Genomic DNA, 20,234 nt, shown 5'->3' on the forward strand with positions numbered 1-20,234 from the left:
TGGATTAACATCACATTGTATGTTTCAGAGTTACCAAAAGAAGAATGGTCAGAATATTTGTTTTTTTGTAAACGGACATATAATGCACAGGTTATGTCTGTTGTCATAAGTTTAAAACACCCAGACATAGAACCAAACGAGTGCAATCATTAGCCTTTATTTCACTACTAGATTACTAAATTAACATACTCTGAAAACCAAGATTACTCTTATGCAGCAGACAAACAATACTTAAGTCATGATAAGTGATGATAACTCATAATAGCTGCTGTTTTTTTTTTTTTTTGCCACATTTGCCACAAATAGTTTGAACTCAAAGAGCATTACCTAATCTAAAAAAAATGACTATTTTACCAAGAAAAAAAGGCTTGTCCTGAGAGAATGATATTACAAGAAAATCTAAAAAAAATGTTTGTGAAGAAAACACAAAGACTTCAATATCAATAAACTTTTAATAAATAGTTTCTCATTAGTTCCTAATATTTACATCCGGTTCACCATTCACATATACTGTTTCTATTCTTTTAGAGCACATTTTAGGCACAAATTAATTGTCTTTTTTCTGACACAAACACCAGATTTCCTTGCAAGTTAGTGGGTAGTCGAAAGGAGAAATTATGCAGGAACAAAAAAGGGTGAGAATATAAGAGAGAATTCCATTAAAGTTTGGTCATACAGCTCAATGTAAAATGATGGGTAAACCCTTTAAATAACAGTTACATGGTTTTCAATGCTGTAAGAGAACAAAAATGGTCCAAAATGTTTGCTAAAAACAAGTTACAATGACTTCTGTTTGTGGAACATCTTGTGGTCTTGAAAATAGTAACATAAAAAATAAGAAAACCATACAAATATCAGAAAGTGAAGCACACAAATGAATAAAAACACACACAGACAGAAGTACAGTCATAGGTATGGCACCTAAAACCAAATAAACAAGACCCAGAGATCAGTTTAAAAAAAAATGTATCTGAATGCACTTAAGGTTTTTTCTGGAACATCAATAATGTTGAGATATGATACAAATATTCAAAGTTTCTCACCAGAAAAAAAGCACCGCAAAAGGAAGTCGGCCACAAAATTTGGGGTCTAAAATTACAATGGCGTGCCCGAAAAAGCTTAGCTCTAATAGAAACACCACGTTTAAAGTATAGTATTATACCACAGAACTTTGTAACCTTGTACACCCTACAGTAGCAGCATGTGTGATATTAGTTTCACTGGATCTAGCGATGCTCATCCAATCACATTTAAGCTATTCCACCCACATCAGTGCTTGCGATATTATGAAAACTATGTATGCGGTCAGTAAGCTTGTAACCCTGCTAGCCTGTTGTAACATGGCAGTGCTGACGTTCACAGGGAGTTCTGGTGGCAAAGCAGACAATGAACGGAAATCAAATATGCTCAGGCTCCGACAGGAGCGATACGATTGACCCTTTTCAGAGCATAGTCTTCATCTGGGTTTAGTAATTGTGATAAAAAGTCACTTAAAGGCAACTTTTACTCCCTCTGCACCAATTCTGACATCTCTCGTGATAGCAAGGGAGAGGAAGTACAAACCATTTAATCTGATGTACAAGAACAGAAACTACAGTTCGAAGGAGCATGATACAACAGCGATGTGTGCGAAATGACGCTCTCTGACATTTCTTGGTTACATTTCCTTGAGGGTTCGAAAAGACGGCACACTCTTCTCTAGAGGAGTATCTCAATCTGTTAAGTACAAAACCAAGAAGAACCAGTAGAAAGCAGCACATCAAAAGTTAGCCTGTAACGTCACGATAGACACGTTCCCTATTGTTACGGTTACCAGGTCTTTGGACGAGAACATTTATACAATTGAAAATCGGAAAGAGAGAAAAAACACAAAAAACTATGTAACAGTAAAAATGAGGAAAGCCTTCACCAAGTCCATATCAGCACGCAACTGTGTCTGCTTGCATTTCCCTCACTCATTTCCCTCGAGGCAAAATGTCCTTCACTCCACTTCCTGTTCCTCAAGGCCAAGGTCAGCTCCCGTTTGGCCCAGTTACGCACTTGTGCGTCAGTTCCCACAGCTCATTCTGCCTTCGCCGAGCTGCAGGGGAACGAGATGGTGGTGATGTCATCTTCTGTAAAAAGGTGCACTGCTCATGTGCGCCTGGGGAGTTTGGGGTGGCGATTGTGAGGGGGTTTCGGGTCCGTGCCTGCCCCCCTCGTCAGTGGGGTTATACGCTGCTGTCCTCCAGTAGAGGCTCCTTGCCCTCGCAGGGTCCGCCCTGCGAACTGTGTAAGTGGCTCTGTGCGCCGTTGTTGTGCTTCTTGTAGCTGCTGGGCCGCAGGTTGAGGCCATTGTGCTCTGGGATGAAGAGGGCAACCAGAAGGGAGAGCAAAACCGAGCATGCTCCAAACAGGAAAGGAGGGCCGGGGATGATGGCACTCTGATGGGGGCACAGATATACAGAGATGTGTGGGTGGGTGCGTGCTTATGTAATACTGAAAGATTTCTCATCACCACTCACCTCATCTGTGGGGTTGGCCATGTTGGGTTTGGCACCCTTTTCTGGGTTCTCTGCGGGGTCCATTTCACTGAGCTCCACGTGAAACAAGTAGAAGACGAAGCCGTATAGCGCAGGACCCAGACCGTTACATAGTCCTCGAATTCCTGTGATCATCCCCTGCACCACACCTGACATAGAGACAAAATGAATGAAACTGCATTTTCCCAATCACTTGTTGAAGAAAAAAGTTACTTAATTATATTATAATGTAATAATACACTAGTACCATTCAAAAGATAAAAAATTCAGCAAGAACACAAATTGATCAAAACTGACAGTAAAAATGTTAGGGAAAAATAAGGGGAAAAAATACTATGGTAGTCAATGGGGCCCAAGATCTGCATATATATACAAACATTCTTCCAAATATCTTCCTTTGTGTTCAGAAGAAGAAATAAATTCATGCAGGTTTGGAACAACTTGATGGAGAGTAAATTATGTCAGAATTTTCATTTTTGGGTGAACTAACCCTTTAATGGATAATGGAGAAATGAAGGGAGTGAAATCTTTCAGATTTAATAAAAAACGTCTTCATTTGCATATCTTCATGTTCCGAAGATCAACGAAAGTCTTACAAATTTGGAACGACATGAGGGAGAGTGAAAAATGACAGAATTTATACTTTTTGGGTGAACTATCCCTTTAATATTTAGGTATTTAAAATCTTTTGCTTTACATTTAGTAGTGTAATATTCTAAATTTATTTAGACAAAAAATATTTTGTTTGTGTATTTATTTGTTTAAATATTTTATTTTACTACTGGCCATAAAATGAAAGTAATAAATCAGCTAATCATTACTGATAAAAAATTCAGTGAATCACTAAGAATAAATCAAATGTAATGAGGTCAGACAGTTTATTACACACTAACAAATACATAAATAGACATGAAAAATAAGTTCATTTGATTTTTTTGTATTTTGTTATGGGAGAAGAGACTGCACAGCAATAGAGAAACATGAAACTAGCACATCTTTGTTTAGTGAATGGCCCATCAGAATGAATATTCCATGTAATAACAATAAATAATTATCATTATTCTGTGGCTAAACTAAATGTGTCAGTCAGAGGACTGTGTGTATGACTATATTAAGAATGGACATTTTTTGATGTTACCGTGGTGTGGCTGCACGTGTCTCACCTTGTTGGTCAGGGTCTGCGTTGCGGGACACTATTGCACTGATTGCCGGGAAGGTGATGCTGGACATGGCAGCAACAGCTCCAGCGGCCCACATCATCCTTAAAAAAAAAAATACACCATCAGACTCTCTCTCACACACACACAGTCTCTCAACTGGTTTCAGTTCACGTGCATGTGTATCTGGTTTCAGGAACATGCACTGACCCAAAACACACACTGCAGAGGTGATGTTTACTTGTCTGTTTGAGTTCAAGCCAAAAGACACAGATATATATCTTTATGCATGTAATGACATGAAAAATAAGTCAGAAAAGCAGGACATGACATCTTAAATGAAATGAATTGATTTTCTTCTTCCATTTTCCAAATGTATATTTCAGAAAAGTAACTAACTGTCAAATATATTGGTAAAGTGCTTTAAATAAAGCTTATGAAACACAATAATAAGTATTGATTTTAAGCAAAAATCCAATTACAAACTGTAACTTGAAATGTACCATGTCTAATTAATTAAGAGTTTGCTGCCCTCTAGTGGGGTTCAAGATGATCAACTCACCAGGGCTGGGAGCCAAAGCCGTACCAGGCCAGCTGTAGGATCTGAAAGCCGAGGCCTAACAAGATAGTGTTCTTATTCCCTATGGAACGCATCAGGATTCCCAGGACAACCGTCTGCACAGAGACATGAACCATTACTTTGCAAATCTTCACTAGCAAATCTTCACTGTTGGGCGAATTAAATGGCAGACACAATTAACCAGTATTTGTCAACCAGGTTAGATTTTGCCCATCACGGTTACGCTCACGGTTGCTGTGCTGCGTGGTGATGAAAGCTAATCGCTAATTTTTTTAGGCTGTTGAAATGCAAAAAGCAGCAAAAAGCACAGAACCGCTGCTCATTAAGAGTGTGAGAGTATTCAAGTGACAAAATGCCCCATTTGCAAGTAGTAATTTGTCTTAAAGGTCACATATTTTATACCTTTTTTTGGAGTTTTAATGTCCTTAGGAATATTATATATATTATATATATATCTCTGTTTTTCAAGACAAACTATGACCAAAACGAGAGCTAGAGATTTCTTTATAGCCAGCATTTCAGTCCCGCGTGTAATGCAGCTTACTGTTACCGCCAGCATTTCAGTCCCGCGTGTAATGCAGCTTACTGTTACCGCCAGCATTTCAGTCCCGCGTGTAATGCAGCTCACTGTTACCGAACGCGCCATTCATTGATGATATAAAACTCCGGACAAGTTCTTGCGCGCGTCCGTTTTTAGCGCACCTTCACTATCGTGCAGTCTGACATTAATGCCAACTGAGATCTTACAGTGTGAGAAGGCTTACATCGGGGATCATATTCGTACAGTCTGACAAGGGACATTCGCAAAGGATTTTGAAAAATCGCACAGTGTGCAGGACCCATTAGATATGAAATAAGATGTTGGTCATATCGCCTTATTTGCACTCGCACAGTTAGCTGAATAATATGAATGAACAAAATAGAAGGGGTGGAAGAAAATCCTGGAAACCAACCTGAGCCAAGATAGACAGTATTCCCACCACAGCAATGAAGGCAGCAACTGTTTCTGATGTAAATCCAATGACCTGGGAATTAAATACAAAACTTGGGAAGTTGAAAATTGGCAGTTTAAGAACATATTTAAGAGATCAATTATTATTTAGATACTATTATAGTTATTCGAATAGCTTAGAATAGAATTTGAATAGCTTTTATTCTTATATTTTCAGATTTCAACATTTTAGCAATGTTATGTACGTTCGTCATTTATATTAAGTTTTTTATTCTAAATCATTTATTTTATTTTCAGGCTTGTAATTTTAGTACTTCAACTAAAACAGTTCAGTTAGTTGAAAAGGTAGCATTTCTATTTTTAAGTTTTTTTAATCTAATATTTATATTTTATTTCAATTATCAAAATTGCAAATTCCAGGTTTTTAGTTACAATAATACTGGTGTGATTTATTAATATAAAACCTATTAACGTCAACAGCATACAGTGCATTCATGCCGTTGCCTTATTTAGATAAGCTTATTTCCAGTAATTATTACTAACAGTAGAAGAAATGATGAATGATATTTCTAAACATTACATGCAGCTCACAAAACCACACAACACTCTGCTTTGAAATATGGACAAAAGGCCTTCCGCGAAACAGATGCTCTTTAACTACTGCAAAAGCGGAGTTAAAAATCACATGACTATTTCAAGCACTTAAACAGTTATTTCTAACTGTTTATTTGGAGGGTGAGTCTACGTGATGTGACTCATAGATACATGACTCACTTTTTGGGTATTTGCCTAAGCTACAACAAGGTTTGAGTGTTTACATAAACGCCAATGGATAGTCATGTCACCTGCAGTAGCAGCAACCTTGCTACTAGATAAAAAGGAGTTCAAGTTGTGTGTATTTGTGGCATTGATATAAAGGTGTGCACTTTACCTGTCTGAGATACAGGAAGAAACTGGAATACTGTCCAGCCTCAGGCAGGTAGGACAGGAAGACTGTGATGCAGATCAGGAGAACTGTGGAGTCCTGGCCCACCTTACGCAAGGACTGTGAACAAAAGAGTCATAGAGAAAGCATGAGAAAGAGGAAGACACAGAGAGACTGAGTGGGCAGGAGCACAGCAACATGATTCATTAAATGTCACAGATGACATATTTGCCATTTTTCAAAATGGTATTCACAATGGAAACTGATGAGGCAACAAGGAAAATAATGTAGGAACGTGCAAACTGACATTTTCAAAAAAAAACCTTCTCGATTGGAAAATATGTTTAATAATAATAATAACAACAACAACACAAAATTTTATATAAAAATGTAACATTTATAAACTATTATTTGTGGTTGTGGTTGTTTAAAAAAATGTTTTATATGTTTTTAAAAGAAGTCTCACCAAGGCTCCATTTATTTGATAAAAAATTCAAATAAACAGTAATATTGTGAAGTATTATTCCAATTTTAAGTTAAAGGTGCACTATGGAACTTTCTGTCCACTGGAGGGCGCCTATTCTAAACAAAGGCGTAGTTTGATGACGCCAAGTTTGAGCGCAGTATCTTGGGGAAATGTGGTCTTCACCTCACAGCCGATGGAAAATAGGACACGGGCAGAAATCATGGTCATGGATGCGGTTATTAACATTACTGTAGTGTAAAGCAGAGCAGGACCGAGTGTTGTGGAGCTGAGCACAGCCGCTGGAGCGATTGCTACACAAACACACGGCTCGCAAGTACCGGGACTTTTATTATGATGGGACGGGACACAGTCGCCTGCACTATTTCCGGTCATGATTATAAGGTAAAGCATCTCTGTTTATCATATTAGATACATTTAAGTGTGTTAAAAATGATGTTATGACGTTACTCTGTGCGTTAGCTCGGCGCTGCTGTGACATGTTCACACTGCTAAGAGAAAAGCGCTTCTGCAGAATAAAACCGAGGGGTAACGCAGATATGGCGCGATTGACAGGCGACTCGCTCAAACGCTATGCTGACACGTCCTGGTTCTTAGTTAAAATAGCAATTTTTTTCACAATTCACAAATAGTTGGACATTTGGGATATTATAAGTACTCAACTGAACAAAATATATAACACTGGAATAGTGGTTTTTGGATATTTTACTGCAAAAATACTACATAGTGCACCTTTAAGTTCTCTTTATATATATATATATATATATGTTTTAAGACATTTTATTCCTGTCATGGCAAAGCTGATTTTTCAGTATCATTTCACCAGTTTTCAGCGTCACATGATCATTCCTATATGCTGATTTGGTGCTCAAGAAACATTTCTCATTATTATCAGTTACATATATTTTAGGATTCTTTGATGGCTAGAAGTTCAAAAGAACAACATTTATTTAAAATAGAAATTACTTTACTCTTACTTTGAATCAATTTAATGCATAGTTGCTGAAAAGTTTTCACAAAAATAAAAATCTTACTGACCACCATCTTTTGAATGGCAGTCTATATGTATTAAATAATTAAATATGTATACTAACAGGATGACTGTCTAATGTATTAAAGAAACAAAAAAAGCTAATAAAAATAAATACTTGATTAGTCAGTTGTCCGAACAATGATCTCAAGTAACCCTAAAATTAGACCACCAATCAGGTACCAATGACCTTGCAAAGATTACAGTGACTCACTGCAAAGGGGTCTGCCTGCTCCCAGGAGATGGGGGCTCCCCAGGAGGCCGGTCTCATCTTCTCAGGAAGGGACTCAGGAACCGCTACCAGGATAAAACAGATGTCTAGCAGGGCAATGGCCGTAGCAAGGATTACCACCAATGTATCTCCATACGCCTCAGACAGGTAAGCACCGATCGCTGGGCTTGTCACCAGACTGGCTGCGAAAGTGGCCGACACCTGTGGGAAAATGATTGTTCAGCTGTTTTGACCACAAGGGAAATGTTCATAGACGCAATTAACTATTTTATTTTATTGCAGGGCCAAAAAGGAAACCACAGACGGCTGTCAAAATAACAGGAAACCAATATCTGCAGACGTGCTACAGAAAGTAATTGCTTTTGCACATACAGTTGCTGTGAAGTTGGTAACAACAAAATAAGGAGTCATGTTCCTCTGCTCACCAGGCCATATGCTGTGCTCCTTTCATGCTCCTGGGTGATATCAGCCACATATGCAAAGATCACGGAGAAAGTGACCGCAAACACACCAGACATGGAGATCACCGCAAAGTACCACCTGTAAAATCAGCTGGAGATAATGAGAAGACTAACAGAACAAACTGTCACGCAATGTTTCTAACAGTGAAGTATATTGAAGTAAATATTAAAAAATATTACAAATCTTTTTCATCTATTTACATAAACCTGAAATAAAATAAAATAAATTATAAAGATGAAAACCTTATTAAAAATAATTTAATACTTTCTTAAGTAGGAAAAAAACGTATAGTACTAAAATAAAACCATAGAGTAGGCAGGCTATATTTTACCCCAAAATCAAATGAAAAAAATATGAAAATAAATATTGCATAAAATTAGTCCATTAAAAGCAGGTCTGATCTGGACACAAAAAAAGGGCAAAAAAATAAATGTATTACAACCATTATGCACAATTTTACTTCAAAATTTTCAAAACATAATTAAATAAATGAAAAATAAAATATTTAAACACACACTCACATGTAAACAACATATAGTTTCACTCTGATATTATGTATTGTGAATTAGATTTTCTGTAATTTCCCATTACAGTAGGCAACTGCTTCATGCAAGAGGCTTTACCATGGGCTGATCTTCATAAGAGGGATGGGAGCACAGGTGAAGAACACCGTGAGCAGCAGGAATGACTTCCGGCCCCACACATCTGACAGAGCCCCGATTAATGGAGCACTCAGGAAAGACAGCAGGCCCTGAGTCAATACAGAAGCGCATGACTTCTTTAAAATGACACTTTTAAGTTTAGGTTTCCAAAACTGCATGGCACGACCAGAGCCGGACAGGATCTGACAAACTGCTTGGATCATAATATTTCACAGTAACATTCGGGTCAGTTTGGATCACAGAATCTTGCTTATATCAGGGAGGTTTAAACTGGTAACTTCTGTTTCCACTTCACTTGCTTTTCTCCCTTTCTAATGTGACAAGAGTTTCCATGCTTATTTATGATTATCATAAATAAACATGGCAACTCTTGTCACATCAGAAAGGGAGAAGAGGAAAAACATGAGTAAAAGTGAATGGCTGGAGTCAATGTCCTACCTTGACACCATGAATGAGTCCGTTCATCAGGAATGTGTGCTGGGGGAATGTCTGATGTAACACCTGAAACAAAAAAACAGACGGATCATAAAATGTATGCTGAACATACAGATAATCTGAATAACTAGGTTAATGATTCACTAGATTTATTGTATGGCAGAGCTCAAAGAAGTACTACTACTTGTTGACACTTGGCAAAAAGGATTGGGTGATATGTACAATATATTTCCACTGATCGTGCTGCAATATAAAAGTAAGCATCATCACAATGATTTTAACACACTTTTAGGCTAATTTCAAGATACTTTCTTCTCTTGTGATTATAAGAGAGATATATATTTTAATAGTCTCTTTATTTAAACTTCAGATTTCAATTAATCAATTAAAAAATGATGTTTATTTATTATTATATATTGTTATATTGGTGCAGTTAAATAATATCTATCAAAATATCATTACATGCATTTATGAAGTACAAAACTGGTGGAAAATATTTAATGATTTCATTAAACATTTTGATTATACTTGGTAACAATAGCTTTTTGGTTAAAACAATGTTCCTCTGGTTAAAATAAATAAAATAAAAAATAATAATAATATATATATTATTATTTTTTATTTTTTTATATATATTTTTTCATTTATATATATATATAATAAAACAATCTATATATATAAAACAATCCATTTCCACATCAAAACAAGAAAAAAACATTAAAAGGGAGGAAAGATGTCTGCGATTCAGGATATCAAATAACCAAATAGTCAAAAGCCAATAGTCAAAAGTCTTTTATTTATTTTTATATAATTGTGTCATTTGTTTTTGCTGCTTTAATTTTTTGAGGTTACAAAACAAGTTGTTTTGACTGTGCAATGAATTGACCAACCCATAATAAAGTATATGGCAAGGCTGTATGCAAACAGTAATGTTACTTGAGCATTCTGAGATTTGAACTGTTTTCTTTTTTAACTGTCATTGCAGTTGGAGGCAGGTGCAATGGAGCAATGATTCACAAGGCTTGATTAATCATTAAACAAACTGTATACAACAGAACAGTGTCAATGTTTTACATAAGTGTACAAAAGAGATCTGTTCTCTTACGAATGGAAAACGAATCAATTGACCTATATACAAATTCAAAGAGAAAGTCTTCAGTTCCAAGAAATCAACGACTAAAGTTCAAGTGGACATATACCTTATTCAGCGGCATGTACAATTCTAAAAAATGTGGCAAGGCACTTATTAATTTTCTATAACTGCACATTTAGGACATACTTAAGAAAAGAGAAATGACACTGGTTATTGATGACTGAATAGTTTTTAATAAATGATTCCATATGCATTGTCCAGCTAAACAGGTTGGATTCATATAATGATCGAAAACAAAACCTGATACCATTACTTCTTTATCAGTCACTGTTATTATCATGGAAATGTAAACAGTCTAATAAGCCCATAATGCACCTGTGAGAAACGTTTAAATGAATTGAGAGAAATAAGGATTGTGCTGACCAGAGCTTAGGCACAATCAAAGAGATTAGATATTAACCACATTCGGAAATTTGTATGTTTTTGCAGAAAATGTTCTCTCTAATTTTTTTTAAGAGATGCACTCAATTTCTCTAAATTTTAAAATACTCTCTTATCTGCCAATACTGATAGCCGATTATTCAGAATCATATCTGCCTATGCCTAGCGCTACCAATACCCAATACAAAAATCTAAAAACATCTATCCCAAAAAATGCTGCCAACTATACAGGGAACCCTCTCAATTGGTACATTACTAAAATATTAGAGGTTAAAATTAACAACAGAGCTAACTGTTATATTAAACTGCTATTCATTTTCAAAAAATAAAATATACAGTTAAAATAAAATCCTTAATGTTTGTATGCAACTCTGTCACACAAGGTAGTTTTCATAAACACTCTCTACATGACAAATTTTGTCATGCATACATATATAATTAACAGTTAATAAGCTCATATCTTAAAGTCTGTATGACCAACTAAGAAAATGTGAACACTGGATAACTTTCCTGAGGTAAAGGCAATGTTAAGTGACACTTTGTTCGCAAGATATTTTATTGACATCTGCGATTGAACCGCTGGAAAAACGGTTACATGAGACATGATTCATTTCAGTAAGTCATGCTGCATCTTTTAACATTCCCTCTGCTATTCAAGCATGTTTTCCAAGATATAACTTGTGTTGTATATAACTTGTATCGAAGTGTAAGAAAAGACTGTGCTATCGCTTGAACTGAGACGCTACAGTGATCAGTCATGTGACATTAAGAGTGCCAAAATGGCATATTTTTGTTTTAAATTCATGATAAAATAGACAGAAGTAAAGCAAAAAGCAAATTTGGGATTATTGGATGGGGGTGGGGGGGGGCATGCTACAAATAATGTTTGGTGTAAGTAAAAACTGCAAAAAATTTGGCAATCTTGGCTTAAAGTATGGGTGAATTGGTCAAATACAGCCTGCTTTAACTTAGCTATTTGTGAACTATAAAATGCGTCATTTCTGTTAATTTGCCCAAAATTCAACTCACAATTTCTTCACACACAGTACGAGCTGCAGTCTGACATGTTTTACCACACCCCTTTTGACTGACAGGATATCATCAGCCCTGATAATCAACTATTTTTAAACAATCAGCCCATTGCCAAGTGAAAATAAATGCGATACCGATTATTGGCTGAAACATTGCAGCATTGAGTTTTTTTCCTCATATTGAAGTAATGATGCGTGACATTTCTAATCAGTAAATCACTCAGGCAATGCCCCACTCTAAACATTAGAATGACTGTTGTAAACAGAAGGTTGCTGCGCTCTGTTAAGAGATGAAAACAAAGCATGTGAACATTTCACCTGCTGTGTTAATTTGATATGGCACTCAGATTAAGAAGCACTGAAGCAGAGCTCGATTGCACTGAAAGAGCAAAACTGTGCCGCTTGCGGAGACGTTAAGTCTTGTCAGTGCAGTGTTCATCTGGAAGGGTTTGTTGGGCTCATTAGTGCTTCAGTATCAGCGGCTACTAATCAAATAAAAGGCCAGAGCAAAGAGCTCTGAGGCAACTCTGGCTCAACTGCACCAACTAAATGCAAATCCTCCTCCCACATTGGGAAATAAGGAAAATGAATACGCAGTTTATCCATATACAAAACATTAAGCAACTAGGGACTATTTAAATTTCAGCCATTAAAGCTACACTGTGTAAAGTTTTTTGTTTATTCTTAGCTAAAAACACTTAGTGCTTTCAAAAACATATGTGCTCATTAAAGGGTTACTTCAGCGATTAGCATATGGCTTTGTATCAGTAGAAACCCTAGAGTATATTCAAATGATTGTGCTTTTCCCCCCTCCCCCCTCATATCCCCCTGAGACAAGAGATTTATGCATTTTATTTCTGGAAAAATTCCTCCTATGATGCAAATTGATGATATTTGCATCATAGGAGGAATGTTTGGCCAAAGGCTAAAGACTACAGCCAGCAGAGGGAGCCATTTCCGCATGTTTTGAACACGCACATGGGGGATGGGAGATCACACTCAGAGCTCAGCTGCAGGCACTCATTTAAACGGAGCTATGGTGAGCAATGCGAGTCTTTTATCATCTCAAATTAATTTCTATGAAAGTTAAGCTTGCAAAGGCATGAACTGGTACGTGCCAGACTGAACTCGCGTTGTGAATGCATGCCGCGAGTGGAGTTGCGATTACCTCAGCTCTCATCACGAGAGCTCATCAGCTCATTTATCTGACTCCTGCAGTTAGTGCTTAGTGCAGTGATATTCATGCGGTGACTCACTCATTATATTGAACAGACACGTTCAGTTTTTAATTGTAGTGTCTTCTCAAACTCAGTCACAGTAATCCAGTTGGTGTCTTTGGGAATGGCCTCACAGGGCAGCGAAGCATTCTGGGAATTGTAGTCTTTCATCCCCATGAGACAAAAATACATTTTCTGTCTTTTCTGTCTAGGCAGTCAGTCTAGGCAGCACCAAATTCAAAAATAATTTCACATTTCTACTACATTGATGACCCAGTTTACAGATTCATCTTCCCAGCGTACCCCTTTAATGTATATTTACTTCTTTCAAGTAATAAAGTATTCTCGTAAGTTTATAATATGCCATTGAAAATACATACGGGTGAGGGGTTTGAATGCTGGTCACCATGTTGCCTCTCCATCTTGAAAGTACATTAGCCAAAGAGGGACATATCCCTAAATTCAAGCTTCACCTTACGCGTTTTAACACTCAATGGCACCGTGTCGAATGTGAAGAGGGGGATTGCCATGTTAATCTTGGACTAAATCGGCCATCGTAGGAGTTAAAACGTAATCAGAATTGAGAGGAACAGAAACTGCTGGATGGTCATATACCTTTTCACCGCTAGATGGGGGAAAATATCACAGTGTAGCTTTAACAAAAGTCAATAATATAGCCTAAAAAAAAAACTGACCACTAGAGAAAAAAATATTTTTATGTTTTAATATACTTTATATTAAAAACAAGCAGCATGACAGTTTGAGTTAAAAAAAACAACACATTTTTATTTTAAAGATCACAATTTCGTTTGAAGTATTTAAAATTCTAAAACAAAAAAAATCTGTATTTCAGTTTGTCTCAGAGTTTTATATGTCAAGGCTCATAGTACAAATCTATAGTGTGGTCACATTGATCAACAGTGTGAAATCAGACATCAACGTACTACAATGTAGGGCTGTCACTTTTTATTCGATATTTGAATATGCAATGAACATGACGTGAAATATCTGTAATCGAACCATAAACAAAATATCCGGTTTTTAAAGTGCCATGCATCTCTTTTTTACAGTCTATAGGTGCGTTTACATGGAGCACTGTAATCGGTTTAAAAGTCCAATCCGAATGAAAATGCTCCATATGAACACACAACAGAACAAACAAAAGATTTCACCATTTAAACGATCTGTCCCGATTACTTTTGAGTGTGCTTCCTTATATGACGTGATATACAGCACGCGCCTTCACCACTGAAGAGCGCGCGCCGCACTCATGCACGCTATAATATTGACAAGAGATGAAAGTTCATTTTTCTGAGGGGTAAACTTTTTTATTTCATAAGAAGTTATGAAGATAATGTTGGCATAATGACACAGACATAGCCTGGCTACACCCTCTCATCTTGACAGCGTTTGTCCCAGGCACTTTTTACTTAATTGCGCCTGACAGAAGAATTAATTTTTTAATTCTAGAGACGATTATGACACTTTACAACAAATAATATATTAAAAATAATATTTAAAAAAGTCGTTAAGAGTTGCTATGGCATCTGTGAACGCATTCCAGCTGCTGGAGAGGACGGCGTCAATATTTCCGATGCGGAAGACAAACTGCTCTGAAGATTCCGACTGAAAGTCAGCACATGTAAACCCCAGATCGGTTTAGATAACGTCTCATGTAAACAGTCCACTTAATCTTTCAATTGGAATTAGTTTAAACAGAATGACAAAGTGTGCATGTAAACGTGGCTTATGATTAGACAGTTTGTTTTTTATTTTATTGTTTGCCATCTCATCCAATAGAGGGCGCTCTAAACGTATTGTTGCGTTGTAGCAACTGACCAAATCAAGCGAATCTGTGCACTCCGAATGAGTGTTCTCCACCGCGGGTAACATCGTCAATAAAAAGAGAGCCGCGTTTGATCCAGATCAAGTTGATGGATGAGTGATTCTAGCAAACAATAAATAAATGAATTAGGCTAGGCTATATGCCATACTCCTGCTGCTGTTGTAAGTTGTCACGTTATTGTTTGTGCCTGTTCTGAACACAGTTTTTTTTCCCATGTAGCCTTATGTTGTGATTGGCTATGCATAGTGGCACGTCATATTGATTAAGTTGATAAGCTGCTGTTTCAAACATGAAGTTAACAATTTCTTTTTCCTGTTTATGATTCTCAGACTGTTAATACCTTTGTGATTACAGACGCCACAATGCCAATATTTGCAGATACTGATATGGTAACAGATATACTGTACAGTACATCCCTAGAAACAAAGCAAACAAAGCTGGAAATATCTGATTCCCAAATTTAATAGCAGTAACATTTAATACGTCAAAGTACCATAAAACATTTTGGGTTTTATTTTTATTAAACAAGAGCTACACTACAATGCACTGCATTCTCAAAAGTATCAGTAAAGAAATGTATGTTACAAAATATTTGTATTTTAAATAAATGCTGTTTTCATTTACACTTTAGTTATTACAGAATCCTGAAAAAGTGTCATGTTTTTTCTCCACAAAAATAGTAAGCACTAATAACTTAAGCAATAATTAATGTTTTCAACATTAATAAGAAGAAATATTTCTTGAGCACCAAATCAGCCTATTAGAATGATTTCTGTGACACTGAAGAGTGAAGTAAAATTTAGCTTTGCCAACACAGGAATAAATTCATTATTTTAAATTAATTTAAAACATATTCGAACACTTATTTTAAAAAGTATTATTTCACAATATTACTGTTTTACTGTATTTTAGTCAAATAAACAAAGCTTTGGTAAGCATAAGAGACTTCTTTCATAAACATAATTTTTTTTTTTTACAGATGCCAAAATTTTGAACAGTCATGTATATATGACCAAATATACATTTTTAATAAATACATTCATATGCACTGAGCTTGGCCTTATTGGACCACGTTTTACTCTAATGGGCTGCTGACCTGCAGCAAGAGTAAATCCCAACACTTCTTTCAACTCATGCATTATTAAACAAAAGGAAACAGCAATTCCACTTTGCATGCAGTGTAAATTTAAGGAAACATTGGTTAGTCAGAACCATGGATCACTTTGAAAATAGGTTTTGCAAATAGCCCGCTGTGTAGCATCCTGTGACCGTATTGAATACAGTGTCAACAACAGTATCCTGCTGACCGGCATAAAAACAACTGGCACTACATTGCAAAGTAAATCACAGGTTCAGCTTCATTTATAATCATGTGGCCTGACAAACCCTCCAGTTAGCCTTCAGAATAAAAAGGTCATTATTAGCATGAAACTATTTGATGTCGTTTTAATAATGCTCGGTCAATTATACTCCGCCAACACAATGCATCCTTCATCAACTAAAACAGAGTGCATCATTCTGCCCTCTCCATTTGATCAGGATTCATTTATTCATAAATATGTGCCAGGCTCCTCGGATCTGGGCAATGGGAAATGTCACTCCTTGTTATGGATACAAAAGGAAGGGAGAATGAATGCAAACATTCATGGCTCGTAATTCGCTCTGATCTGAAACTGTGAATGAGGGCGATGGAGCAAAATTGGTTTACCGTAAGCATGGGAGTGGTGAGCAGTCCCCAGGCGAAGAACTCCAGGAAGATAACCACCACTGCATGGTAGACACTGGGCTCTCCAATCCCCTGTGGCTAAACAAGGAGGATTTACATTACTAATAATGTTACTACAAACAGACAAAATGCAGGAAGTAATGTGAAAGAACATGGATAAAGTAGCAATAAGGAGGAAGGTTGGATAAGATAAATGAGAGAAGACATGATACTAGGGGGGTTTCACAATATTTTGCAATGCAAAAATGCAACAATATGTATCATGGATAGTGAAAAAATTATTGTAAATAGTTACTATGGGAGAAATAAAAATCATGTTTACAGAATTTTAGTGTCAGTAGTACTACATTAAAGTACTATAATGTTGAATAAAATGTATATTATTGCAATGGGGGATATTTGGTTGCCAAATGTCTTATGTAACCAGTAAAAAGTGGCCTACATTATTTTAATTCAAGTCAGTGACAGAGTGCAAGCATATTCATAAAAAATAATTCTGTATTTTCAGCTTTGGAATCATGAATATTTTTATTCTGGTGTCATCATTGCCCTGTGCATTGGGCTACCAGCACCAAGTCTAAGCCTATTTATTTCCACCCAAAGTAATACCAAATTTAGCATTTTAAATCAACAATACATTTTTTTTTAATATTTGTTGTATTGCAATTATATTGCATTGTGAGTTCAGTATTGTGATCGTGACATGAGGCGTTACACCCCTACCTGATACGCATTACAGACCAAAAGAAAGAGCATATAGCAATATTTTTACACTTTATTACCATCATTTATGGTGTGCAATAACAGGGTCCAAAGCGCCTAGAAATGCCAGACGCATTATCTCACACTTACTTGCTCTTTATCTAGTATACAGAAAAAGCTTTGACTTTAGAAAACAAATATAAGATGGATGTCAGGCCGTAAATCAACCCCTAAAAGCCTAAAACTACCTCGCCAAACCCTTGTTAAAATTGTGCATGCCGAACATCGGAAGTGACTTAATGGTCCGCAAGAAAGCACTCATATGTTTAACAGCCTGCAGATTAAACACAATGCTACGGATCATTAAATGGGGGACAAAAAAAAAGCCATGGCCTATGACCACGTAGTTAACAGTGTAAACAAAGCCTGAAAGGGCTATGCAGGTTAACAGACAGTTAACACGATTTCAACCGACACATTTTCTGTCTTTGTACAGTATGTAAAGTATTCATAAATGCACTTATTAAACTTGAGAAGAGCACAATATTAACTAGAGATATTGAGGAGCTACTGTTGATTCTTAAAGCTATTAACCTTTTATTCGATTTTCAGGAGACCCAAGTTAATCACTTGTACAACAAGTCAATGATTAGACACCTCAGGTTATGAACAACCTAGTGTAAAACCCACTTCCACTGCATTAAAACATGGAGCGCTTTTTACATTACAGAGGGTAAGTCAAATTAAAAACATCTACTTCAAGAACAAACATCTAATTTAGCCTGGTATGAACAGACCAATCATTTGCACCTAAATATTTCCCAAAATTACGTTGATAAAAGGCTAATAATTACTTAAATCAAATATAACATTATAAACAAAAGGGGCTGCATAATTATTAAATAGCGATTTATCTTACCAAAAATCAATTTGATAAGGGATTTAAAGAAGTACAGTCTGTTGTATTTAGGAATGTAATGTCAGGAGGTTCATTTTATTTACATTCATGCAATTCCTAACATGTTTGTGGACAGAAGTTTACAACACACTGATGTCAACTTCTTACTCACTGGCCTGGCCTTTCTGTCTTGTTTTAATCCATTTTGAGTATAAGGACTTTGAAGAAATTGTCCTGAAAGGTGTTTCCTAAAATGACAATACAGTATACCGTGTGTATACTAAAAATCATGATTCAAGTCAAAATTTGACATTAGGAACTGTCTTGACATTTAAGGGCGAATCGACTATTTTCTTAAGAAGTTCTCAACCAAAACAATATGATTAACTAAATCATAAACACGTCATTCTTATAGAGAACACGTCAGGTGAACTGTCGGACAGAACATGTCATGAAAAGCATGTTCATTTCTATACTGACGGGACACCATGAAGACTATAATTAATCAACTTATCTTACTTAATTCATTATCCCAATTCAAGCTTTTGGTTTCATTTACGTTTTGTAGATAACGCAATCGTTGTCAAAACGCAAGCCATTAACGACATGGCTTGCTTTCTCGCCAGCTGGCTTGTTGTTTTCACTCTTGGCTGTCTAATGAAACTATTGCCTTTCATATATTGCTTTTTCTCCATATAAATACAAGTTGAAATCACGAAACAGATTAAATCACCAGAGGAGTCTGCCAAGTTGCCAATAGAAATGACACTCGGGATAGTGTTGTCACAGTTCATCCTATAAAAACACTGGTTTAGCTTGCTAGCCCTGACTAGCATATGGCTAACTGCCACAAAGAAATGTTTTACTCACAGTGCCTCCATCTTTAATGATGATTTTCTTAGCTAGAAGAATGCTGCGGTTCAGCCGCTTTTTCTTCTTTTTCTCTCCAGTCATTGTTAACTTATATCCATTCTTGTTTGTGGGAGATGGACCTGCGAGGTGTGGCTAAATATTACAGTTTACCGTTAGCATCCACGCTAAGATACGCGACTTCCTGTCCTCAGTTCTCGTTCTGGATATTTTTCAACGCAGGTTTTTGATTGGTCAATTTTACACAGGAGTGGTTTCCCTCGCGATTTCATTGGCCGAGTAAATCGTCCGTGTGAATGAACCCAAAGTGCTTATTACCAAAATCGGGTATACAAAACAATGAGGAATCCCTGTGTCTTGTAAACTGCTGACACTTGCGTTGTTTGTATTGTTTTATCCCCATGAGCAGACGAGGTCTTGTCAAGCAAAAAACACTGGGATTAACTTAATTTAGAAGAATAAATACAGTACCTCACAATCATTTTCGCTGTAACTTTATTTTCAATGTTTTAAATGACAACGGCAAAACACTTTTAACATATCCATAATATATTAAAACGATTAGTCAAGATTTACATATTTCATTAACAAAATGTGTTCTAATTTTACTATCTGGAACATTAACTTACTTTAACACACCTGTTGTAACCATTTATTCTCACTAGAGCATATATATATATATATATATATATATATATATATATATATATATATATATATATATATATATATATATATATATTGTCCTGACAACAGTATAAAACAGCTGCATTTATGACAAACATTTTCTCATATATTTCTCCTTTAAAACAAATGTAAATTTACTGCTAACCTCTTTAAATCTGACTGGCATTTTCTTTCCTTTTTAACGGCATGTCTGCTTCTATTGCTTTTTATAGCAAAAACAAGGTTTAGTTATTCAAATATACAGCTAAATAACATATTTAAGATTCATTTCCTTGTAAAAAA

At 36.1% G+C, this 20,234-nt stretch overlaps 1 protein-coding gene across 2 annotated transcripts; it reads right to left on the reverse strand.

The window, feature by feature from the left end:
• Nucleotides 1–433: 433 nt before the first annotated feature.
• Nucleotides 434–19,471, reverse strand: mfsd14a2 (major facilitator superfamily domain containing 14A2). Of its 2 annotated transcripts, none has more exons than XM_067452372.1 (12): nt 19,266–19,471; nt 16,778–16,867; nt 9,445–9,507; nt 8,968–9,095; nt 8,308–8,422; nt 7,865–8,083; nt 6,143–6,256; nt 5,213–5,284; nt 4,242–4,354; nt 3,686–3,783; nt 2,505–2,671; nt 434–2,423 (listed from the first exon to the last, which is right to left on the reverse strand). In XM_067452372.1, the coding sequence occupies exons 1-12, from the start codon at nt 19,347–19,349 to the stop codon at nt 2,211–2,213; spliced, it is 1,476 nt and encodes a 491-aa protein (XP_067308473.1). In that variant the 5' UTR covers nt 19,350–19,471; the 3' UTR covers nt 434–2,210. The 2 variants fall into 2 exon arrangements, with proteins under 2 accessions (XP_067308473.1, XP_067308472.1); XM_067452371.1 differs by having other exon boundaries at nt 16,778–16,873; nt 19,266–19,470.
• Between the last annotated feature and the right edge of the window lie 763 nt (nt 19,472–20,234).

The sequence above is a fragment of the Pseudorasbora parva genome, chromosome 9, assembly GCF_024679245.1.
Source record: "Pseudorasbora parva isolate DD20220531a chromosome 9, ASM2467924v1, whole genome shotgun sequence".
NCBI classification, from domain to species: Eukaryota; Metazoa; Chordata; class Actinopteri; order Cypriniformes; family Gobionidae; genus Pseudorasbora; species Pseudorasbora parva.

Coding starts and splice junctions, on each gene's coding strand:
- mfsd14a2 (XM_067452371.1), bottom strand. CDS start 19,349: ATGACTGGAGAGAAAAAGAAGAAAAAGCGGCTGAACCGCAGCATTCTT. Junction 5,285..6,142: donor TCTTCCTGTATCTCAGACAG/GTAAAGTGCACA, acceptor TTTAATTCCCAG/GTCATTGGATTTACATCAGA. Junction 4,355..5,212: donor TACTGTCTATCTTGGCTCAG/GTTGGTTTCCAG, acceptor GTCTCTGTGCAG/ACGGTTGTCCTGGGAATCCT.